The 26,467-nt window shown below is 37.2% G+C and overlaps 1 protein-coding gene across 1 annotated transcript in view; it reads left to right on the top strand.

Moving 5' to 3' along the window:
• The window catches only part of AKAP9 (A-kinase anchoring protein 9), a 122,702-nt gene that overhangs the window by 13,385 nt on the left and 82,850 nt on the right, over positions 1 to 26,467 (top strand). The window contains 2 exon segments of the mRNA XM_050892833.1: positions 14,255 to 14,509; positions 22,829 to 22,873. Coding sequence (XP_050748790.1) covers positions 14,255 to 14,509; positions 22,829 to 22,873 — 300 coding nt within the window.

The following is a 26,467-nucleotide window of genomic DNA, read 5'->3' as shown; positions in this document are numbered from 1 at the left end:
AGTATGGGATTTGTGGAACCAATCATTTTAATATTTTGTTAATAATATGAAAGGTTTCTGTGCCCAGCTTTTGAATAATTGGAAGATTTGTTCTCAAGTAACTTCTTGTTAAGCTATCAATGTTATTTTGTGGTAGTAGCAAGTTCTTAAAGTTTTTCCTGAAAAAATTAATCAGATTTGACACTATCAGGCCTTTCTCTTGCAGATGATGAAGAATGTTCTACGACAAAGTCAGAATTGGTTATTTCAGTGGTACTTTATAAAGTATTTGGGACTGCTCTAACCCAGAGTTTAAAAGGATTTTAGAGAAACCTTGTGAACTGCTGTTTGAAGGATCAGGCTTGTTCTGCCCATTCCAGGAAGTTCGGTGTACTATATAACTTTTTTTTTTTTTCTCAGAATCATAGCAAAAATGAGGACTAAACTCAGTTTTCTAGGATGTGAATTCATAGCTTTTATTGCTATCTATTCTTGGTAGTCTCCTAGAAGCTTATAGAGGGGCTAGGAGAATTGAATGGCAGTAAGAATCTGAAGATACTCTGTAGGAACTGTTTTTGTAGTAGTATATTTTGCTAATTTATGTAAAGTCAGTGCACTGTTTCTCTCTGAAGTTAACTATACAACATATTGTGACTTTAGGGGTCCCATAAAATAAAAACATAGCTCCTGCTTGTTAAGTGAAACTAGCTCTCTTAGGGATAAATTGCAATTATGTGTGGTTAATAAGGAGAAAAATGGTAATTGAGTGGTAACTGAGGAGAAAAATTAGTAAATACTAGACATGAAAACAAATTTTTCTTTTGCCAGAAGGAGACTTTACTCTTTCCATCTATTATTACAGAAATTTACATTTAGGAGTTTAGCCTTACTTTGGGCTCAGGGAAAAGATAGACACTTTTTCGCTGCCTTGTGATCTTAGGAATGTTTTCCTAAGGTTATTTTTTGGGGAAGAAGGGAAGCATGTAAAGAAAATTACTGAACAAGACAGAGATTTATTAACTTTTTGTAGTATTTAATGACATGGTTTCATTGCTTTTTAGACTATTCCTATTCTGGAAGACATTTCTTTTGGCTTGAATATTTTTTTAAGACCTAAATATAGTGGAATAAACATGCTTAATGCTTAACTCTGTTACTCTATTGCAGTTGTTTTCTGAAAATAAATTGTTATCCTGAAAGAACTCCAAGGGATTAATTAAATGAGTCTCCAGCTGTTGATTTAACTATATATAGTTAAATAGCTGATATAACTATATGCTTGTTAAAGAACAGGTGCTAAACCAGTTGCTTTAAGAAGAAATAAAGTGAAGTAACTACCTAAGCAATGCTCAGATTGTTAGTAAATTTTTTTTTCGTGATACAGAAGGCAGCATACTTACTGACACGTGTCTGATGACTCTGATGCTTTCCAGAAATTCAAGTTCTGAAAAGGTTAATGATTTAATGCCTATATTTGACCACTAAGTTGCTACTATGCCATAAAACAAGTTTTCTTTTGAAGCCCAGCTGAAGCTTTTATCTGTGAATGTCCATTACTTCTTTCTTTATTTCTGTTTCTTGTGGTGTATGGTATTCACCTGTATGCTTTGTTTAAATAATTCATTGTGAACCATTTATGAAGTATGGTTCTGTAGGTAAGAATGAGTAAAACTGATCCTTGTTGTAATTCACTTGACTGCACTGGGTTTATTGAAATCAGCTGCAGTAAATGTAAAACCTAGCATTATAAATTTGTTGAATCAAACACAATATTGAAAGAAAAAGTGGGTATAAAATTGGAAGCTAGGACATAATTTTAATGCTTAAGTAGCACGGGGACTATCTCTCATTTGCCTTCTATTCAGGAGGGCTGTATCTGCTTTTTACTTCCGGAAGACAACTTGTTTCACAAGGCTGACTTAATCAAGAGTTGAGTGGGGAAAAAAGTACTTAAAATCCTAACCAAATTTGTAATTGTACAACCTTACAAAAAATGTCAGTGCTGAATCTTGTTGAAGAGTTCATCTTTATGAAATATTGTACTACTTAAGGCTTTCAGTCTAATGATTTTTCTGCCAAGTGTATTTTGTAGGCATTACTTTAGTCTGTCCCAGTGGCTTTAAGGTGTGGTACCTTTTGCAAGTCCCAGGCCTTTTTTTGTTTTGTTTGTTTGTTTTACCTTTATCTTCATGTGATTGAATTTATTGAACACAGGCTTTGTCTTGATTGCTTTGTATCTCCTAGGCCACTAGGGGATACACAGCAATCTAGTTTCCATTCAGTTGGTGTCGTGTAGCCTACCTAATTTAGCCTACTACATGCCACCAGTGGCTTAGTTTTATTAGTTATTCTTAAGTTCTAACACAATATCTGACAACTTAGAATTTTGACAACTTTTCATTAAGATGAGAGGTATCATCTTGTTATACATCTAAGACCATGATAGGTAAGGTTGTGTCACCTTTTGGAGCTCAAAAATGTTATTTATTCTTTTGTCTGTCATAGCCTCTACCACTGACTGTTTAGCTGCTAAGTGTTACTAAGATATAATAATTTTATATCTTGATTTAAATCACCAAAGATCAAATTGTCTGTTCACTTCCTAGAGTCTGTCTTTTGGTTGTGTCAGCAAAACATATCACATCCTGTGTTTTCATTCAGTAGGAAAGTGATACTAAAATCATATTGTAGGCTCTCATGTACACTTTTAAAACAGGAACTGTTTTAGTTAATAGAACCTTGTCTACATTTACATCTTGTTTAGGGTCCTGCACTTTAGTGAGCTTACTGTCCTTACATGGATGTCAGAGCTGAAGTTACCCATTGCCTTATGTGGATACCAAAACACTCCAGAGAACTGGGTCCAGCTGGGGAGTAACTTACTGTCGGTTAGTACATATTATTAAACTGCTGAAGTCTAGTGGATTTGCGTGTAGACATAAACATGGTGGCGTATAGAAAGTCTTTGCAATGTTGTAGCCTAGTGACTGAATTTTATGACTGTTTTGAAGATTATGACAACACTGAAGGTTGGTTAGTGCCTGAGGATAAATATCGGTATTTTTGTTTCTAAAGGGCTGTGAGATAACAAGTTCATGCAGTCCAATCATAGAATCATATAGAATCATAGAATGGTTTGGGTTGGAAGGGACCTTAAAGATCATCTAGTTCCAACCCCCCTGCCATGGGCAGGGACACCTTCCACTAGACCAAGTTGCTCAAAGCCCCATCCAGCCTGGCCTTGAACACTTCCAGGGAGGGGCATCCACAGCCTCTCTGGGCAACCTGTTCCAGTGCCTCACCACCCTCACAGTGAAGAACTACTTCCTTACACCTAATCTAAATCTGCTCTCTTTCAGTTTAAAGCCGTTACCCCTTGTCCTATCACTACATGCCCTTGTAAAAAGTCCTTTTCCGGCTTTCTTGTAGGCCCCCTTTAGGTACTGGAAGGCTGCTGTAAGGTCTCCCTGGAGCCTTCTCTTCTCCAGGCTGAACAACCCCAACTCTCTCAGCCTGTCTTCATAGGAGAGGTGCTCCAGCCCTCTCATCATCTTCGTGGCCCTCCTCTGGACTCGTTCCAACAGGTCCATGTGCTTCTTATGCTGGGGGCCCCAGAGCTGAACGCAGTACTCCAGGTGGGGTCTCACCAGAGAAGAGTAGAGGAGGAGAATCACCTCCCTCAACCTCCTGGTCATGCTTCTTTTGATGCAGCCCAGGATACGGTTGGCCGCCTGGGCTGAACAGTACTGTAATTGTATGGAAAGCAACTAATGCTTTCAGAGTATCTAAATCTTCATATTAGGATTGATTTTCAAGAATGAATTAATATGCAAACCCATCTCCTGGGTGCAAATTTTCAAAACACTTTCATGAGATGTGAGGAACGACATGGCAAAGCAGTGAAGTTTTCTAGTTCAAAAAGTTGGTGAAGAAAATCATATGACTCATTAAAAACTAGCTGTCTAGCAAATTAAGTAGTAAAACTTTTTTTTCCCCTCATTCTTTTAGAAGGATGAAATGTAACTGAAACATTTGTGTCTCCTTTGTTAAAATTTATTTGACCAAATTTTAGCTCTGGCCTGGAATTTCCTGGCTTTGGCAAGCTGGATGATTTTTAGAAAGGCTATGGGAGGAGAGGGGGAAACATTTTTCCTTGCTGGGGGCTGAAATATTTTCTTAAACACATTCATTAATCCATTCGTTAACATTGTGGTAATTCCTCCTCCTTCCTCACCTCCCCTCTAAAAATTGTTTTAAAGGGTTGTAGGACATTGAAGACTGACTTCGTCTGTGTGCTATTGAATTTTTTTCAGCTTAGCTGAAGAAGGCTTCAGGATCCAGTTTTTAATTAAAGTTGGTGTTACACATAAACCTAGTGGAACAGGAGTGCATTTCTGTCAGTGCATAACTCTTTTGCCTTCCCATTATTACCAAGCCTTTGAAACTCTGGGCAAAAGCAAAGGATAGACCGTGCCTTTTGAGACAGCACCCGACTGGTGATCTCCCTCACTTAACACAGAGTAAAAGAGGCTCTGTTTTACGTCAGCTGCCTTGGCCTTGATGTGACAAAGACTTCCTAATGTTTCAGGCTTCAACGCATGGATGATCTGTGGTTTTTTAGAGAGCAGCATGAAACAAGCTTTCTATTGCCCTCTCATTTTCATCACTAACAGCTTGGCCCAATCCACTTATTTCCTCTTCACTTTGGGGAAATACAATACCAATGTGGGTCAGATGCTTTTTTCACCCTCTGTATCAGCAGAGGCAGTTACACAGCATTCAGTATGAGAAGGATAATGTTAAAAAGTAGATAGGAGCAATATATAAATCATGTATGTAGAAGTAGGTTACTTAAAAGACCAGTTGGGCAATTTTTTTTAGTAGTTAGTTTGAGGCATTGCTTTTCCTGAAGCAGTCCAGCATTGAAATGCGCTTGGTGTACTTGTGTCTGTCATTGTAACTTGTCTTGAGAGTATTTTCGTACACTTAGCTTCCATTCCTTGTCCAGAAGATAACCCAGCTGTAATGAACTTAGCTGTTCGTAGGTCGGTTCCTATTTAAATTCTTGGGACATGGAAGAGCAGACCAGATCAGAACCATGCTAATTCTAAGGCTTTCCAGCTCACAGTGCCATCTGGAGGGGTTCATTCAAGTTCAGCGCCCTTGGTTATTAGCACTGACAACAGTACTTTCTAACTTCATACAGACTGCTAAAAAGATGAAGACAATTGCCCTGCGTGCTGTTCCTCTCAGTGTCCTGAGTTGTCCTCTATGGTACTTCACCTGTAACTGTAACTTGTGGTGATCCCATCGGTTTTCTTCAGAGTACTGCAAAGGAATGGCTGTCTGAAGCTGAAAGACTCTCAAGCTTGTATTTAGGTAGAGACTATAGCATTTCTTCTTCAGAAATTTTGATAGCCTTATTGGCATCCTCTAATACTCATAAGCCGCTTAAGTCTCCGTAAGGGGAGACATTCTAAGGTCTTGCTCATGTTATTTGGGACAATCTGACTGTGAGTGCAACGTAAAAAAAGAGTAGATTGGAAATACCTCATTCCTGGGTGATTATTTTCATGTTCATTCAGCCTAATGTTTCCCATTTAGTAAATTCAGCATCTGTTGAATGGAAGAAACAAACTAAAGCTCCATTTCCCTCAACAGGTAAGCAGATTGAAACTTGCAAAGAACATTAATTCTTTACTTACAGTTTGGATTTTCAGCTATGTGACAAAATAAGTTGAACATATTTGCAGGTTGCTTGCTCAGTTATCTTTCTCTTTGTTTTTATCTCAGGATTTGGAAAGAGTTGTGATACTCCTATTAATAGAGAGTATCAGAATAGAATAATAGACTAGAATAGAATCAGTAGACTTCGCTAGAAAGATGTCCGTTTATCCTCTGTATTTGATAATTTTCCATTCATCTCGCTCTCAGTTATCCTTTTCTTAGTATAGGCATCAGGAACCTTGAAGATGCAGGTGGCACTGTAAATTTGCCTACACTTCAGGAGTTAGTGCTTTGGCAACACAACCCTCAGTGCTTAGACCTTTTGAGAACATGACAAAAAGTGACAAAAGTGCCACTTTCTTCTCTAATAGAGTTACCAGTTAGCCTGTTCAACACCTCTTTAGGGGGCAGACTGTCAAACTTTTACAAAACTTGGTGGCCTAACAACAAATGAGTTTTAAACAGCCTAGGGGAGGCTTTACTGCCTAAATCTCAGTGTTGCTGTCTCCCAGACTCTCTTCCTTATCCCTTTTGAGGGCCTCTTATCTGCTGCTGTGGAACATAAAAATGTTACTGTATATTAGAATCATAAAACCAGGTCACAGGTGAGAGAGATTACAGCAGGTATTTTTGCAGTTATCCAGGGGAAGGTGGTGTAGATAACCTGAGACTCAAACCACAGCAGATTTCCAGCTTCTGAACGATGTCAGAATTTCAAATTCAGGTTGGCCTTTTTGGTTTGTCCCTATTGGCTTGCAAGACACCCAAGTCAAGACTTCATGGGACATATCTGTGCTTTATAGATGATCAAAACAAATCCCACTGCAGGGCCCTGCTTTTTGTCCTTTAAGTGTCACTGAAAGCCTTTGTAGCAATAATTGCTTACCTGTGGTCAAGGGGAGTATTGACCTATCATTACTAGGGCAGGTGAATCTTAAATTAATCCTTCACCTTTTAAGACAAGTTATCAGTCTGTCTTAGTCTAAATATTTTGGTTTCACTTTCAGTAATTATTCAGAACTTATACCTTATTATCATTCAGTGATGAGGATTAGGAGCATTATAATTGGAAAAGCCTGAGCCTTTCTATCACAGGACTGTTTGTGATCTTCCATGAGTTTCATGATGCACCTGAGTGTCATCTTGCACTTGCAGCTAGAGGCTGTCTGATTCTGGGATACATCACAGTTGTAAGTTGTGCAATACAGTTTGCCACAATGCATGTTATGCATTGGGATGCAGCTTAGAGCAGACTCTTTAGCATTCACTCTATAGGCAAAATAAATACCCCTTTTTTAGACAAATTTGTGGCTTTTGTGTTGGTGGCAAGTCCCAAGCAACACCTGACTATTTCACCTTTGCTTACCCTCCATGTGCTTAGTTGCAGATACTGCTCCTGTGGAGAATTTCAGTCTGCTAGATTGAAAGTTTAAGATATGCTTTCTGCTGTTAAATACAACATTTACATCGAAGCACTGAAGCTAGGAGTTGTTTGTTAGGCTCACTGGGCCTTTGTATACTGGGCCACTGTATTGGGAGGCCAGATTCTCAAATAACAAATGGTATTATTGCTATCAAATTCTGTTTTACAAAACAGGATTGCGTAGGGTCTTTTCAGTCATGCAATAAGTAGTTAATCACAGAACTGTACAGGCAGTTGGATTCATATCTTAGCCATTTACTATGGTAGGCAGTGAGAGTCATTTCAACAAGGTTTCTCATGGTTTCTCTTCATTGCTGCCAGGGCATGCTGCTCGCTCATGGTTAGCTTGCTATCCACCGGGACTCTCAGGTCCTCTTCAGCAGAGCTACACACCAGGCCAGTCAGTCCCCAGCTGTTACTGCTGTGTAGGATAATTCCATCCCAGGTGCAGGACTTGATGTTTATCGTTGTTAAATCTCATGCACTTCTTGGCTTAGTCTTCCAGCATGTTGAGGCCTCTCTGTATGGTGGTTCTTCCTTCTGGCTTTCCTCCAGTTTGATGTTCTCCATGAACTTGGTTAAGATACATCCAGTTTCATCATCCAGATCATCTGTAAAGATACTGAATGTTATAGGACTGCCAGTTTGACTTTGAGCTATTAACCACTGCTCTGAGCTACAGACAGGAAGATTCAGAAGTCCTTGTCGTCTTACATTGACTGAGTGATCTAAAGATGACCTGGTCCAGCATAGAACATTTCTCACTGGATACCAGACTGTTTGAGAACTTATGACAAAGAGCAAGTCCCCTTCTGTGAGTAGGACACATTCAGCTGAGGTTTAAGCAGTATCTGGAACATCTTTTGAAATGATAGTAGTTGAGAAAGTATAGCAAGACCATGATGTAGATCTCCATTCATGCTTTTACTGTACAGTGTAGAAATGAAAAAGCATAATTACTTGCCTGTAGCAGCTTCTCTGAGGTTCCTTTTTGTTGTCAGTCTGTAAGTTCACAACTCATCCTTCTATGCTTTTTCTTTAAATATGAGTTAAAAAAAGAAATAGAGATTTTGTACTTAGGAGGAACTGTGAGATGAACAGACCCTGCTCTTCTGTAAGAGGTGCCTGTGCAGCACTGCATTTGAGATGTAAGCATTTGATGTTAGTAAGTTAAAATTTGAAGCTAATAATGTTTGAGTACAGGTACATGAAGTATAACTGTGCAACTCTACTTATACAGGATGTGCTACCTATAAACTTCTTGTCTTAGCAATTAGAAGTTGTTTTCAAATGATAAGTGTAGCAAATATTGTTTATCTTATTTCATAACAGCTTTCTTCAGAGGCACTGAGCAATTTGAATTCCTGTTAACTGTAGTACCTCTGAAAATGAGACTATCCAGATCTAATACATTGTCTGAGAATGTTAAGGAATAGTAAGCAATCATAAGGCAGCATCCAGTTTTAAATGGAGCTTAATGTGTTTCTGTTTTTAAAAGTCTTTTGTGCATGTGAAATAAAAATATAGCTATTTATGCTTTATAAATGTAACTTTTTAAGTTTTCATGGATTTTTTCAGTATTTTCTTGTGCTGATATATGGTCAGTGATTGCATATTGTGGCTTTTGTTCAGGTATTTTATATATTTTTTTAAATGCTTAAGAGGAGATTAAGTTTTGCATTCTGTTGGAGCCAAATTTTATTTTAACATGCACTTCTACTCTAGAAATAGTTCAGTCAGACCATATTTGAAATTAATCGATGGACAGCATATCCCAGCAATCTAGATTGCTGGCACAATTGCCAAGGGTCAGAATGTGCTGAACATAGCTGAATAAATAATTCTGCTGTTGTAATTATAACAGTATATTAACTATCATAATTGACACAGTTTACACAAGTAATCCCCACCACTCTGCAAGTTAGTTCCCTTCTGTCTCAAGAGTATTTAGTTCCTGATAGCAGTTGATTCTCCTCTGCTTTTCTGACTTTCTGCCAGTGGGAGAATATCAGCATTTAAAAGCTAAGGTAATGTTGTACCAGGTGTCTGTAATTTTGCTGCAGTCTGTGATGTGGTATTGGTGCTAGTATGTTGTTTTGGGATTCATAAGTGGAAAAGTTATAATTAGAACTAGATAAATAAATATATCCTCTAAATATCTAAGTTCTTCTGTTCAATTGTTCTTTTACTGTGTGAAATGATTCTGAAAAGTATATTCATTACTTATCTGCAAGTTGCTCTATTGCAGTCTTGTGACTTTCAATAGGTGTTTTTCTGTTTATAAGAGGCAACATGTCTTGTGCATCCACATAATTTAGTGCTAACATCCAATGGAAAGCTGAGCAGCTGTTGTAAATGGCACTTCTGGAAATCTGAAAATAAATGTAATTCTTCCTGCACAGTTTTATTTTAGGTTGTTATGCCTTAAAAGGAAAGAAACATAGTTTCATTCTCAGAGTTTAGCTTAAAACTTCAGTTTATTTATTACAATTAAGAATTTAATTGTACACTGGGTATTTGATAGAAATTATTCAGACAATAAACATGGACTCCATAATATAATTTTTTAAATTGCTATAAAGTGGACGTGTCTGTTTCCAAGAGGATTGCTTTTTTGCCTAGAAGCAGGACTTGAAAAACCTATGAGCTGGAAATTGCAAGTTGTTAGTTATTTTAGATGCAAAAGCTGAAAGTCAGGGATAAGGAGCAAAATCAGCTGTTACTACTGGAAAACACTAATGGAATTTGTTAACAGGATTGAATACTGCTTGGAGGATCCAAGGTCTTACCAGCGTGATGGGAAAAGCTGGAGGCAATGTGCTAGCAGATAAGCGGATAGTGAAAGAAGACTTGCTCTAGATAGGTTTTAGCACATCTGAAAACCGATGGTAAAGTTGCACCATGGCTGACTGTGTTCCTGATGCCTTCCCAGGGTAAGGTGCTCATTCTCCATTGGTCCTCGGAGGTGGATCAATGTAGAGAGCCTGTTCTGAGTGCCCTTCAGCTTCTGTTTTTGGATCCTTCCTCCTCTATGAGTAGCTCCTGTGTTTATGTCTTTTGCTCTTCCTTGCAACTTTTGTAACTTGACAGAGACTTAACATTGAATTGTTTCAAAACTGCGGATTCAGAACTGACCAGAAGCAGTGTTAAGTTCTCCACAGACGTAGTTTTGACATTACCAAGCTGATATGCCAGGAAGACAGGTGTGGTGGGTTGACCTTGGCTGGATGCCAGGGTCGCGCCAAAGCCACTCCCTCAGCTGGACAGGGTAGAGAAAAAAATATAATGAAAAGCTCGTGGGTCGAGATAAGGACAGGGAGATCACTCACCAATTACCATCACGGGCAAAACAGACTCAACTTGGGGAAAAAAATCAATTTAATTTATTACCAGTCAAATCAGAGTAGGATAATGAGAAATAAAACCAAATCTTAAAACACCTTCCCCCCACCCCTCCCTTCTTCCCAGGCTTAACTTTACTCCCAATTTCTCTACCTGCTCCCCCCCAGCAGCGCAGGGGGACAGGGAATGGGGGTTGCTGTCAGTTCACCGCATGTTGTTTCTGCCGCTCCTTCCTCCTCAGGGGGAGGACTCCTCACGCTCTTGCCCTGCTCCAGTGTGGGGTCCTTCCCATGGGAGACAGTCCTCCATGAAATTCTCCAACATGAGTCCTTCCCATGGGCTGCAGTTCACGAACTGCTCCAGCGTGGGTCCCTTCCACGGGGTGCAGTCCTTCAGGAATAGACTGCTCCTGCATGGGTCCCCCATGGGGTCACAAGCCCTGCCAGCAAACCTGCTCCAGCGTGGGCTCCTTTCTCCATGGGGCCACAGGCCCTGCCAGGAGCCTGCTCCAGCGCTGGCTTCCCACAGGGTCACAGCCTCCTTCAGGCACATCCACCTGCTCTGGTGTGGGGTCCTCCATGGGCTGCAGGTGGATGTCTGTTCCACTCTGGACCTCCATGGGCTGCAGGGGGACAGCCTGCCTCACCGTGGTCTTCCCCATGGGCAGCAGGGGAGTCTCTGCTCTGGTGCCTGGAGCACCTCCTCCCCCTCCTTCTTCACTGGTCTTGGTGTCTGCAGAGTTGTTCCTCTCACATCTTCTCACTCCTCTCTCCCAGCTGCAATTACACAGGTTTCCCCCCCCGCCTTTCTTAAATACGTTATCCCAGAGGCGCTACGACCGTAGCTGACTGGCTCGGCCTTGGCCAGCAGCGGGTCCGTCTTGGAGCCGGCTGGCATTGGCTCTATCAGACACAGGGGAAGCTTCTAGCAGCTTCTCACAGAAGCCACCCCTGTAACCCCTCCTTGCTACCAAAACCTTGCCATGCAAACCCAATACAACAGGTTAAAGGAAAGTATGGTTGTATCAGCTTGTATTTGTTTCACATTGTGTTCACACTGGAAAAACTATTTTTCTAGAAATACAAAATCTGGAAGTATTTTTCTGTTTTAATGAAAGTTTTAATTGTACAAAATATATTTTCCTTAGTTCCCATGACTGCTGGTGGACTTTTTCCTGCTTGTCATTAAAACGTAGATAGATCCTCGAATCTAGTTTCTGAATCCCATTTTCGGAAGGAATTAGGTATCTGGGACTCCCCTGTCTTGATGTGAGCATCAGAGTATATTTTTTAAGCAGTACCTTTTTGTTACGCTGCTTCTCTCATTTCTAGTTTTTAAAATGTGATTAAAAATGTGAATTTGAAGCTATGTTGCATTAGTAGCTGGACAGTTTTGTGTATACGTGAATGTGTGGAGTAAGAAGTGCTATGATTTGTGCGTGCATGTGTCACTAATAGTGTAGTTATTTCCAAAATATTAAATGCTTATACAGAAGTTGTCAGTAGAGAACTTGTGTATTACAAAAATATAACAGTTTAGTTTGCATATGCATTTAGCTTTCGTATGTGCCCATCTTCAGCATGTTTAAACAGAAAAAAACCGAGGTCTGTTTATAACTGCCATGATAGAGTTTAATCTGTTAATTCTGAAGAAGTAAAAGTCGACAACTTAATTTTGAAAGAAGAGAAATCTGGCATACGCAGATGCCTCAGCTAAAATATGCAAAATACTTCAGGAGAGATATGGAGTAATTCACTTGCCCTTGAGCTACATGTCTAATTTTGTAGACAAATAAAGACTGTAAAGCTGCTTTAAAAAAGCCAACTTAACTTTCCATTACAGAAGGTTTCAATCAAGTTGGGGAGGAGAGTTCTTGACCAGTGGCACTACGTATCTTTCATTATTTAAAAATAAAAAGTAAAAAAAGCAAAATCTCTTAGTAGTTACACTCGAAGCCAGGTTGTCTGCTTTATGTCATTGTGGCATTTGGACAAATTCTGCTTGTCTTTTGGATAAATTGAAAACTATTACGTTGAGGTAAATTTACAGTTTTAGGAGAATGCAGTAATGTCCTAAGGAAACAACCAGAACCTTCACCCTTCCCATTTTTGAGAAGCTAAATCTATGATTTTTTTTTTTTTTTCCTTAAACTTAAGTCAGGAGAAGACTATCCTTTCTTTTTCTGTTGAGAATTTCTGGAGTTTATAAGCTTTAATAGATTTTTGGTGAGATAATGGAAGTTGCCTATTTCAAAAATAGAAAAAAAAAATCATGAAGTTGAACTAATTAGGGATGTAGTAAGGAGGAAGTAAGTATTAAATACGTAGGTGAGCATATTTGGCTCAGCAAATCTTCAGGTCCTCCTCCTGTAAACAGAGCAGGAGCCATATGCCAAGCTGTCAGTCATCCTAAGAATGGAGAGGAGGCTGAAGAAACCCATGAAGAAATACAAATAGAGGGACATAAGCATAAACTAGCCAGAAGACAGAACTGATCTGTCAGTGATGTGTTTATTTAGATCGGGGTTTCTCAGCTATCTTGGGGACAGATGAGAACTAGAGAGCACTTCAAGTGACGGCTCACACTGTAACCGAACGGTGACTGGGAAGGGGAATCCATGTGTCCTGCTTGATTTGGGTGTTGCTGAAGAGGTTGGATGGAAGCCTGGCTTTCTCGATTGGTGAATATCATGAGCAAACATGCTATCTTTTCTACAGCTTTTTCTTAAAATTGCAGCTGATTTGTAAAAAACACATGATACTTGGGTATTAGTTGATGTAAAAAGTATTTAAAGCTTTAGGGTCTTTATATTTGCATGCTTTATATTTACATTGGAGCTACATTTATAAAACATACTGTAGCACTTAATTAATGTTGGACTCTGATTGGAAAATAATGATTTATGTTTCCAGATTTTATTGGTAGGATCTGTTTAATTTTGAATTTTAATTGGTAAAACCTGCTGTGCTTGTTTTTCTTATTTGAACAGAAATTCTGTTCTTGTTAAGAAAAAAATATTTTAAGTGGATTTTCTTGTGTGAACCACTATGAAGTGATTAAAAGTGATAAGCTCTTCAAAAGGCAGTGTCTTACAGTATTTGAATAGCTTACATACTAATTGGTTTTTCAACTGTGTGCCTGGCTCACCTGTGACTTTTTGTTCATCAGCATGTTTTGCTACAAGGTAGTGTATCTTGTAATTTGCTCACTGTTTGTTTTTAGACTATTCCCTTATTATGTATTTTGCTGTTTCTTTATGATGTTTTCAGTAACTTGATCTGCTTTTTGAGTTCTAACATAAACTTTTTAAAAAACTTTATATGATACTTTCTGGAAGAAAGGTTTGCTTTTATCTGTCTCTGGTATAAAAATTAAAAGTAATTTCTGTAAATTAATTTTGAGGTCTTTGTTACTATAAAATTGAAAAATGAGATCAGAGGTTATTTCATTACATTGGTCCTTTATAATGACATTTGTACCTTTACCTTTGAATGTTTTGATTTCTACGTATCAGTCTGTGGAACAGTAACTTGCTAGTATGAAACCGAAAAGGAATTCATTAATAGATTGTTGCTTTACATTTAAGAATTTTTTTAAAGCAAACTATGTAAACGGAAGAATAATCTGAATGTGTCTCAGATATGCAGCATTAACTTCCAACTTGTTTTCAGTAGTGATTATTTCGAAGCTTTATGTAGAACAGCTGGTAAGCCTTTATAGAGGATGTCATTAGTAATAAAGAGGAAAACTTTCACCTTTAACAAGATTTTGTCTTCTATACAGCTTGCCCAATTTAGGCAGCGGAAGGCGCAAACTGATGGTCAGAATGGATCAAAGAAGCAGAAAAAGAAGAAGAAAACAGCAAACATCAAAGATGAAGAATCAATACAAGATGGGATTGATACTGATCGATCTCGAGGTGATGAAACATCCACGTGCAGCAGCCGAAGGGGACCAGCTGCTACTGCTGACTTTGCTATTATTAGGACTTTGCATAGTGGAGAAATTATCAAACACAGCCAGACTTACACCATTGAGGTAAGTTTGCCTCAGGCTGTAAACAGTTACTTTGGGGGGGGCAAAATAGTCCATTAATTTTGAGAGTGGGAATAAAGGAATTATATGAGACTTTGGATATTATTTCCTTGCCTCCTCTGTCTGTCCTTAATATGTCCAGAGAAGGTGCTTTCTACCTGCCTGCTGGCATCATGTTTTCTGTGGTAGTCAGTGTACTGTAGATTATGGAAAGTTTGCTGGTACTGCTGTACTCCCTAAATGGGCAAAAATTGCTTTTGTTTTATTGCTTTATTTTATGCATTTTGTTTTATTGAAAGTTTACAAATTGCAGTGGATTTTTGATCACTGCAGCTATGGCTACAGCAAAATCCAAAACTAAACATCTTATTGTATCCATTTGTATGGATACCATGTAACCTTTCTGGTTACAGAAGAGGAGTAATTAACTTGGAAAACACTACTTAGAACTGGATGCTTAAGAGACTAATAAACAGATACTCTACTACTTAACGAAATATAATCCTGATTGCTAGTGGCTGAAAGTACATGCTTTGGGACGGTTGTAAGATGCCCCATGTGATATACACTGGCAGTCCAGTTCAGTTCTGAGTGAACATGAATTCATGTAACGTAGTATGTTGTTCCAGATATGAGGGACAAGAGTTGCTCATGTTATTTAGAGAATAGCTTATTCTGTTTGTGAAAGCAGTGCCTCTAAAAGGACGAGTGGCATTCTGAACAAGCAGCTCAACGCAGATTCCCAGCTCTGTACACGTGAATGCAGTGTTTTCTGAGAGTTGTAGTACAGATGAACGCTCTGCATTTTGACTTGTCAGTCCTGTGCTAGGATAGACCATTTGTAACTGTTTTGGCTCCATTATCTCATTTCCAGCAGCTGAGAAGTAATAGAGGTATTACACTTTTTGAAAATTTCTTGCATTTGTGTTAAAAAAAAGAGGTTACCCTGGTGGAGGGGCAGACACACTAAATCATACATGCGAATAAAAACTTGTAAAGTAATCGATCCATTTCTTTTACCATTTTAAGCCTACAGTATATCAGTACACTAGATATTTTGAACTTTATAGATATATGCCTTTAATGTGTAGCTTTTCATACTTAGCAAGCTCATGTTAGGGCTTCAAAACTGTTTGTAGTAACTCAATAAAACTGTCTGTTCAACTCATAGCTTTTCCTGGAGGACGTAATACATTTTTTTAAAGAGTATTTAATACCAGAATGACTGTTTTCGTAGGTGAAGATGAGACTTTTTTGCCTTCTAGGAGAAAAGAAAGGTGTACTTTATGAAACGCAGCAGGTTATCTACAGCTAAGGAGAGAGGACTGCTGGGCAGAGAGCTGTTTAAAGGGAATCACTTAAACTGTTGTTTTAACAATGTTATAGTCTACACAAATATGGTAACTATATGATGAAACTTTCTTAACCAAATATATTTTGAAGTACATCATCATTGCATGTTACAGATAGACTCTGCTGATGTACTTGCTCTCAGTCAGGATAAATACCTCTACTACAATTGGAGAAACAAGGTAAAGTACAGAGTCATAGAATAATTTAGGTTGGAAGGGACCTCCGAGGTCATCTAGTCCAATCCTGTACTCAAAGTAGGTCTAATTAGATCAGGTTGGTCCTAGTAGCCTATGTTGGCCTCTGAATGCTAACAGTACAAAACATAGATGATTTTAAAAATGGAAGAAATATCTATGCTGCAGTTGCTAAAGATTGCACACACAGATATATTCTTAAGATTGGGTATGATTTTTCTGAGGTCTGCCTTATTCCCAAAGCAATTTATCTTATGTTTAAATAAATAAATAAATATAGAGATGCATAGGGGTTTTTGGTTTGTTGGGGTTTTTTTTGTTTGGTTGGTTTTTTAAATGTAGCTTTAAAAGAATAAGCATGGTGATTAGTGTTTATTTGTAATTTCACTCTCTTGAATTACTCATGTCTTAGTGACTTCTAAAACAGTATTCACTTCCACCAAAAAAAAAGCTGCTCCCAATTGGGAGAGCATTTTTCTTTATTACATGTTGTCTGTGCCTTGCTTATTCATGTTAAATAAGTAATTGGTATTTTGGAGTTGGAAGATGATTGCTAAAGTCTCTATCTGTGCAGTATTAATAGAAGAGAAAAAAATCTGAAATAGTTTCAATTAATCTCATAACTTACTGTTTTTAGTCTTCTAAGTGCAATGATTTGGACAGAGAGGCTGTATTACAGTAATTGGATTAGAGTTTGCTTAGTAGAAATGGCAGCCAATGTAATAGGCAGTTTCAGGCTAATCTCTGCAATGGAGAATTACAGACAGCTTCTTTGAGCTGTTTGCTTTTTCACCCAACATTAAATCTTTATAGGCTGCTGTGTCAGGAGAGTAAGGCAAGATTACTGGAGGCATTATTCAGGATTATTTTCTAGCTAAATTTTGATTCCACTTACTTATTTCATCTTTTACTGGAATTCATATTTAGAATTGTTCTTTCTGTGCCACAAAATAGACTCAGAACATCTGACTATAGTGCCTATCTATCTAAAAATCCTGACTGGGCTCTTTTGTGGTAGTTTTGTGGATAGAAGTTTATCTCCCTGCAGTTTTTCTAGTATTATTTTTTTAGTCCCCAGTGGAATTAGCATGTCCAAATACAAATAACAAAGAGTTCTCTTAAGGTGAAATAGAGGTACTCTTCTGGGAGCTTGTTTCCCATCTGCAGTTAGAGGCGTTCCTTTTCAGAGAGAGCAAAAGTCTGTTTAGAGAATTTGAAGTTATTTTTTGCAGTCATCCCTTTCCCTTTTTTTTTCCTCTGTCTTCCTAAGGGTGGGTTCCTCCATCCCCCTGCAATGCCTTAAGTTACAGAAACTAATTGGAAGAACTCTGGAAGAAGTATCATTGTTTTGTACTGTCCTTATCCATTCCATTTTACCTTCTGTCTGAATTTATTTGTAATTTCTATAAGGTTTTCCATCCTCTGTCAGAGGAACAGTTTATTTACAAGATTTATTAGAGAAATGCCAGTTGGTATTTCTTGGTTAAAGTCTCTGGGTCTTAAGGTGTTTCATGTTAAATGCTTTTTGTCTTGGTCTCACAAAGAGAATAATACATTGAGTTTCTAGTTGCCTTTGGTTTTTGTCTTTATTCTGTTGCACCCTGATAACCTTTTGGTCTTGACACCCATAATGTCCTTTTCCATATAGAAGTAAAAATAATCTAGAGGACACAGCCCAGGAAATAAATTGGATCAATGAAACTCTTGGTTTTAGGATTGCTTCTTTTTGTGACTTCCTGCAATTAAAAATGGAAGAAAGCAAAAACCACTTCCAGGGTAAATAATTGCTGAGAGCACCTTCTCTGAGAAGTCTTGAAATGATGCATTGGAGCAGACTGCTTTGCAAGAATGTACTAATGCCAGAAAAGCAAAAGAAGTTAACCTGTGGCACAGTAAAATTGCCCTTGAGTCACCTGGGTAGTAAAAGCTATTATACAAAGCTTCTTAGAAAAGAAAAGTTCAAAGTTCTGTGTTGAAGAATACCTGCTAATTGAGTAAGGTTGGATTAGTAACTCGTCTTTTGTTTTTCACAGGACAAATCCGTTTGGTAATAGTTTTAGAATAGCTTAACTGTTTACCCAAGTAGGTGATAAAGTTTATAACTCCATGTTAATTGTTTCATTTCTATAACTTACTCCAGTTGTTAGTACCTGAGATTTAACAGGCAAGGAACAGAAACAGAGTAAGAAGGAGACACTGAGTAGGATTCTTGAGAAGAACTAAGGAAGAAAAGTGACAGAAATATGGAAACATAAGCAGTATGGAGAAACAGAGAGGACGTCTCAGTGAGAAAAGACGTAGGTGGTGAACGTGGGTAAGGCATTCCTATGATAGAAGCATCAAAGCAAAGAGCAACCAAAGGCTTTGACTAGAGAAGAGATATTCTGGGATGTACAATAAGATGGAGGATTTGAAAAAAAGGCTGGATAAATAAAATGTGGTAAAAACTAGCCCAGTCACTTCAGATAATCTAACATCCCTTGAAAAATGTTTTGAAATTGGAGAATGAAGATAAATGAATGTTTGGAAATCGTCTGTTCAATAGTAAAGTCAGTGCCATGAGAGAAGATAATAGATTCTCGGCAGCATGTGGTTCTGACTGAAGCCAGTCATCTTTCCATTCACCATCTGGCCGAAAGATTGCCAGGATATCTTGCCAATTTTCTTTGATACATAAGACAACCTCTGGTATGATGCCTTCCTTTCTCTCTGTAAATACTGATATATAATAGATTTACTGACACGGAAATCACCTGTATTGAAGAATGGTCTTTGCAGATTTACAGAGTATTTCATTTTAGATTAAACATTTATAAGGCCGTATTACCAAAGAATAGAAACCTAATAATGCTTAGGTTACCTCTCTGTTGATGATATTTTCTAATACAGGAAATTTATAGACTGAGGAGTGGGGTACCTCACTGAAGATTATATTCAGATTTGGCAGTGGTTTATCTCCACTAAGATGTACTCTATTTAAATTTGATTGTAGTCAATTGGTTTGGGTCATAAATGACTAGGGAATACATTCCTTTGAATTAAATGGTTTTCGGATTAGGAACTAAGAAAGGCATGATGAGGCAATATATAAGAATAGCACTTCATATTCAGAATGTTCTACAAATGTTAAAGACCCATAAAGTTCAGGATGACCTAAACAGAGGGTTTCATGACTGGGATTTTCAGTTTACATTCTCTTTGCCTCCCTTCCTAGTCACAGTCCTCTTAATTAGTCTTACTCAGGTTGTGATCATCTATGGATCACTAGCGACCCATGTGAAACTGGCCAAGCTAAAATAACTTGTTTTCGCTTCTACCACTGGCTAATACATGTTCAAAAATGAATCGAGAATTTTGTAGTTACATTTTTGTAACAGTTTACATTGAGGTAATAAAAAAGTCAATAACTTCAGGTAGAATTCTGTTCTGTGAATATTCAGTCTTGGTTCTTGCCCTTTAATACTCTCATCCATTGCAATTGAAGTAGTTTAGTACTGGATGTCTGTTCTTGCAAAACGTTTTATTGTTGCCTATGAAAGTTTTCTAAAGAAGCATAAAAATCACTTTTCAGTTCTCGTGACCAATTTCGTATATGAGTTCTTTTGTGAATCCTGTGATAACGTTGGGCATCCAGTGTCAAAGAACATGACTTCTGAGCAATGTTTAACTGCATACAGAAACAAGTTACTCTGAAATGGACCTCCTGTGTTCTACAGGCTGATTACTTCCTTTTTTGTATCATCTTGCAGTATTTCCTCTGAAGAATGTATACAGATGAAAGTTTTTTAATTTTCTGAATACTTAAGTGTTATCATTAAAAGTACTACCTGCAGAGCTGATTGAGATAGTTGCCTATAAAGAGTCTTTGAGATGTCTGTTCAGTGTATTTTAACTATCAACCACATTGTCAGTGAAGAAAATATTAAATAAAGAATTAAAACATCTTGCCAGAAGAGAATAGCTGTTTGTAGCAAGAAAATGCTGTGGGGCATAGGTGGTACAATATGTACAAACTAACAACCTGAAGTCAGAGTGTAACAGAAACCTATTTCAAATTCCATAAAGTATTGAGAGAACTGATGAATAGCTTCATTGGCATTATCCTCACAAAAGATGTTGTGTTGTTACTAACAGTGTGTGTATATATGAATTTTTTTAAGTATTTCCTTTTAAACTGGACCCCTGTGGTTCAGACAGATGAGGTGTGTAAAACCTAATTACCTCTGTTGACCAAAGAATTGAAGCATACAGAATGGATGGCTTAATAATGGAAGGAACTGGATTTTGAAATAAGGTTGGTCAGGTCTTAGGAACAGAACATAGCTGCTTGGAGGGCAATATGAGTGCCCGTAAGATGTTGACTACTTGTAATGTTATTGATTCTGACAGCAAAAGAATATCATTAAGTCTTACAGTGTTGGAGTCTAATGTGTGAGCTCATAGAATTTAAGTCTTTTTAACTGATTTTTGGTAGGGTTTGGATGAACCCCTTAGTACAGAAGGCAGATCCATTTAACTTGAGTTCATTTGGCCATCTTTCTGTACTTATCTTCAATAAATCCCTTGGCAAAAATACTTGGTGTTAACAGCCAAAAAACTATCTAGATGCAGGATTGAAGGAGATATTTTAGGAAGATTATGAAAAATATTTATGCTGCTAACAGATATTGCACACCTAAACTGATGGAGCACTATATGGTTTCTGATAATTTTAAAAAAATTATTTTAGTTTTTTTTATTTTAGATTGGTATTCAGAAAGGACCAGCAGTACATTCATTTTTTAAAAATCTCATATCTGGCCAAATTACCATAAAAAATTGGAGAATTCTTTTCAGTAATCACCTTCCTTTGAGAATTCATATTTTCTCACTCTAGCCTAAGCTTAATCTATAAGTTCTTTGCCTTTTACTATGACTATCTACTAGGTTTGAGCTTATCCCAGGATCTAAACATTCATTTATCAGCTTTCCTATAAACAAGGGGCTGTTTATATAATTCAAAAGCATTACAAGGAAAAACTATATAAGATGCCAGACTACTTGTCCTTGTTTTTTGCATGTTGGAGAACTGCCTGTATTTCATGCACTATGTAAAGAACTACAAGAGTCATTAGATCTAATTAAATGTGTAAATTTATAGGCATACTTCTGAGCTTCCATAGGAATACTTCTAATCTTTCTTTATGAAGTCTTCTGAATTGGAACAGGCTATGAAAAATTGTAGGGTGATACTGCCATACATTTGTTATCTGTATTATGAAAATAAATAACAATGTGGTTTTCCCTGATTTTATTCCTTCCGGAGGACTTTGTCCTAGACCAAGGAAGTAGGCTCAAACAATATGTAAAATCAGTGTGTGTGTGTGTGTGTGTATGCATATATATACAAATATACATATAAGTATATATAATATGAATAAAAATATGTATTGATATAAAAATTAAATATTGTTAAGTATTAATTGTGTATTCCACAGCAGAAACACTTTTGTCACCCTGTAGTTTTAAAACATAATTTTGATTTCTGTTTCAGTTTGTGGGTTATTTTTAAGGTGGACCTTTTTAATTTTTAAGATCATATGCACTGTAGGTATTTTAGCTTCCATATTCATATTTTAAGTTAGTTTTGTGTACTATGTACGTAAAATAATACCCTTTTTTTAGGTTAATTACATTGTGGAGCTACATATTGGATTCAAAATACATAGAATCAATGATGTTGGGATTGTAAAAACTGCAGAGCTCCAATAGATCAGAGTGGCAGATAGCTTTTAAAATAAATACAAAACAAAACCCAGTTGACAGTTCCAAATTTTACTTATGTCTACTGATGCAAAACTGACTATGTTCCTTTGAAAATAAGCCTGGCAGAATTCAATGTAAAATGGAGACTGATTTAATGTGAGGCTGGCTAACGAGTTCAGTGAATTTTGAAAAAGCCCTATTATGTACACTTCATTTTTGCTAAAGTAGTTTTAACTCAAAATTACACTTTTCGAGTTTAAAAGGGTACTTACTTATTCCCCAGTAGTGCATCTTATATAGATAATTTGAATATTTTGCATATTTTCCTACTAACATCTTGATTCTCAAACCTGATACATTGTATGCAATTCATCAAGATACTCTGTATTTAATTCAGGCATCTTCCATGTCATGTTTATGCTCAGTTCGTTAAGGCTTTGTTCCTTTAATTGTTCTAATTCATTAGATCACAAGATTTGAGTCTTTGTCCTTGTGCTTTCTGATCACTTTTACCTTTCCTTGGTTTCCATGGAAGCTGAAGGAGAATATGAGTGTTTGTTTTAAAATTCTAGTCAACATCAAAAGTCTTGCATGTATGAAAATGACATTCTATGTATGATTATGTTCTTAAGCCAGCAAAGTTCCTAATTAGGTAAAATTGTTCTATCAGAGAAAAGTCCTTTTCTTGGTACTCCTTATTTCTTAAAAAAAAAAAAAAAAAAAACAAAAAAATTACAAGTTACATTTCCAAAATACTATTTTGTACCTGTAGGTTGTATTTTCATTAGAAGACTTTGTCATGTAATTATAATGTTTCCGTGATCATAGTTGAACAGCAAAGTAACGTTTTCTTTTTTAAAGCTGGGATTTCAAGGAAGCGAAGGTGGCCTTCACTATATATATTCTAATCAAATTTGTGGATACCTTAATATTTTCAAATACTGTCTACATTCTCAGAAACAGATGGAAAATGTCTTGTTTAATATTTTTAGAGTGCCATCATTGTAAATATTTTAATATTTTATTTTAGCCAGAAAGTGAAATTTCCACCACAGTAGAAGATTACAGTTCTGAGGTAAGACTGAAGTAACGCTTTTCCTAACTTTTCTTTCAACTTTTTCATTCACATGTTTACTGCAATGCTATGCATTGTTTTTGAAAAAGAGAAGGAAAGAAAGAGCAGATGTGATACTATAGACAAAGCTGTTGCATGTCATTACTGGTATGATTAATGTACCATTAAAGTAAGCATTATGTCAACTACATAATGGGATGGCTGCTATAATCAATAATGCAGTAGATATATGAACGGTTGTAACAATGTCATCATTATCGTTGTATTAATGCTTCGTGTTGCCATTGGAATTGTGGCTGTGCATAATTTCTACTAATTTTCTGTGGGAAACTATTTAAGAAGTTGATTATGTTTTAATGAGTTCCAAAGCAGCCGTTGCTCAGCGACTGGCTAGGCATCAGTCTGCTGGTGGGAGGTGGTGAGTGATTGCCTTTGCATCGCTTGTTGTTTGGGGTTTTTGTTTTGTTTTCTTTCATTTATTAAGCTGTCTTTATCTCAACCCATGAATTTTTCTTTCTTTTGCCCTTCCAATTCTCTCCTCCATCCCTCTGGTGGGGGAGTGAGTGAGTGAGTGACTGGGGGGGGGCTTAACTGCTGACCGGGGTGAACCCACCACACATTGGCATCTACTACTCATCTCTGTCACGTCGAAGGGTAGTAGCATATATGGAGCTTTGGTCTTGCCAAATAAAACAGTTTGTTATGTTTGTAAGGAGTAAACTACCTCATGCAGAAATGTGGGTCAAGAACATGCTTGCAAGAAATTGCCATGGAATATCTAAGTACAGTAAATATTGTTTCTACTTTAAAAAATTAATTTTTCATGTCTCAATCACTTTCTGTAGTGACAATCTGGGTTTTGTTTTGCAGATCTCTATGCTAAATGCTTCTGCAAAGCACACCCCAAAATCTTAAGCTTGGCAACAAGTAAGGGGGGATGAGGTAATCAAAAGAGTCTCCGTTGCTGAAGTAAATTTGGTGTAGAATACTTTGTTCCTCTCTTGATTTAGCCTGTTGTAAGAGAAGGTGACTACGCCTTAAATAACTATTTGTTCCGTAGTAGTATTATAGCTGCCTATTGTGAAGCATAAGCGAATATACACATCAGACAATGTGTCCCTGACCTGTTGCACTGCATGGTGCAAAAGTAAAATCATTACCACAGTGGGCAATCTAGACGTGCCCTGAAAACCAAAATGACTTTTCTTTCCCAACTTAAATGCTCTGTCTTCACTTGCTGCTTCTCCCAGCCTATTCTCTTGACCAACTCTGTCTGTTTTCTATCCCCTAGTTTCTTGTAAATTCTTCCCTTCTTTGTAACAGCTTGTGTCAGTCTTTACACCTTCACTTGCCCATCCCCTTTTTCCCCTTGCTTGGTTTCTTAGCTCAGTCTTATAGGCTTTTCAGCCTGTTTCTATTCTTCCTTTTCCTTCCTCAGTCATTCCGAAGCCCAGTTTCTTTCCCAGGCCTTCCAACTTCATGCAAGCATTGTTTTTCCTTCCTTCTTTTAATATTTTTTTCTCCCTCTCCCTTGAAAACCTCTTCTCCTTTATTCCCTCTTCTTGTGTTGGGGTCCTCCTAATGTTCAGCTCAACTTGTCCTAGATGAAAGCAGTAGTTTTTCTTTCCAACCTCTCTCATCAAATCCCAGCTACAGTTTCCTCCATAGATTTGGTCTCAGCCTTTTTAGTTGAATTCATTTCCTGTCCCTCTCTTCCCCGGTTTGACTCTTTCTCTCCCACTTCTTCCTCCTGTCCTTGTTTATAAGCACCCTCACTTTCTTCTGGTGTGTTGGGAGAAGGCACTTGGGAGTACAGGGAAAACATTCCCTCACATTCATTATTGGCTACTTTCAAATACAGAATGCTGAACCATATGGACCCTTGGTCTGGTCAATTGCAATTGGTTTTATGGCATGGGTTTTGTGATGCAAATTTAAAAAAAAAAAACTCTGAGACAGGCACTTCTGGAATGGAAGATTCCAGTCCAGCTGTTGGGGAGTGCTGTAAATGAAAGAAAGCAAAAAGATTTTTGTGGAGGGATAGGTGCAAAGGGTTGAAGCAAACTCTACCTGGGGAAAAAAAATCAGTTTAAAGATTTAGTATTTTTCATAGATAAAATGTGGTTTATTTTGTCCAAGGAATTAAAGTAGCAAAAAACAAAAAGAATCCAAGTTTGCTTTATGTATGGTAAGATGATAGGGCAGTATGTGCACACAGTTTGCCATTGAGAGTGTAGCAAATACACTTTTGAACAACTGCTGTGACCTTACTGCACCTTTTTAGAATATGCATCACCATGGTATGTGATTACTATTAAATGGAATATGCAGTATGTGAAGAATGAGCCCTTGAAAACAGTTGACAATGGCATTGATGTTCATGTATTTTTACAAGTGAGAGGTATTACATATATAATGAAATACGACTAAGAAATTTTGATCACTTCTGAGGTTGTAGGAAGCAGTGTTGGAGACTGCAAAAGCTCAGGAAAACACACCTTTGCACAAGGAGACAGAATACAGAAAAGATCTGGCATAATGCCTCGTGATAATTGTGGATATGTTCTGATTTTTAGTGTTTTGTTGTTAGTATCAGTTGAATCTCATTTTAAAATGAATTTTCACATTTAAATGCTTAACTTTACCCTGCTTCATTCTTCAAAGATTTCTGTAGGTGCCTATAGAGTATATTAGGGAGCAATTTTTCAGATACTAAAGACAATAGAATTACAGCCAGACTGCCTTCTGAATGTGCCTTTTAAAAAATTGAAGATTTCCTCAAAATTGCAGATTTCCTCAAAAATACAATGACAGATGCATTTCTAGGCACTTCTTATTCCTGCAAAAAGACTTTTTACCTTCCTAAGAGTTATTTTCCAAGACATAAGTAGGGAACACAAAATTTACGAATAGTAACATGGTACTGGATCTGGTGAAGAACAAACTCAAATGATGAGAGTTGCTGTCTTAATAAGCTCTTCTTAATTCCAGTTCATTGCAGATACCAACCAATTGTAGTGAGGAAACAACATGTTTAGGAATGCATATATTTTAGGAACTGAATTTTCAATATGTTTCATGTCAGCTGTAATGTTACTTCTATTACTAAAAGCTCTACTTACATTCTTGGCCACTGTAAATAAAGTAATCTGAAGCCCTTTCAGTTGAAGAAGATGAGAATAAGTTAAATTTTGTCTGTAACAGTGTAATTATGAAGTTGTATGAAATCTTGAACTTACATTTTTTTCAGATACATGACCTCCTTTTTCAAATGCTAAGAAACCACATCTTTGTAGAAACATAGGCCTGTTGATCCATCTTTTCCTTCATTGTTTAGAACTTCTGTATTCTTTTTAGTGGTTTTTGTCAGAATTCATGTTGAAATCAAGGCTGTCATGCTTCAAAGTGAAATAGGTCATAAATAATTTGTTCTGTTATAGTTGGTAAGATAAGTCAGATGTTTTTAATTCTTCAGCCCCTTCTCTTGAGGAATTGCATAAAATTCAGTGATAAGTATTCCCCTCTTTAGGAGATTTATCAGACACAATTATAAGCCAATACAGTTGTCTAAGCAAAGTTGAAGGAACCAGTGAA

The sequence above is a fragment of the Gymnogyps californianus genome, chromosome 2 (assembly GCF_018139145.2).
Source record: "Gymnogyps californianus isolate 813 chromosome 2, ASM1813914v2, whole genome shotgun sequence".
Lineage (NCBI taxonomy): Eukaryota > Metazoa > Chordata > Aves > Accipitriformes > Cathartidae > Gymnogyps > Gymnogyps californianus.
This window is presented reverse-complemented; position numbering and strand designations above follow the sequence as displayed.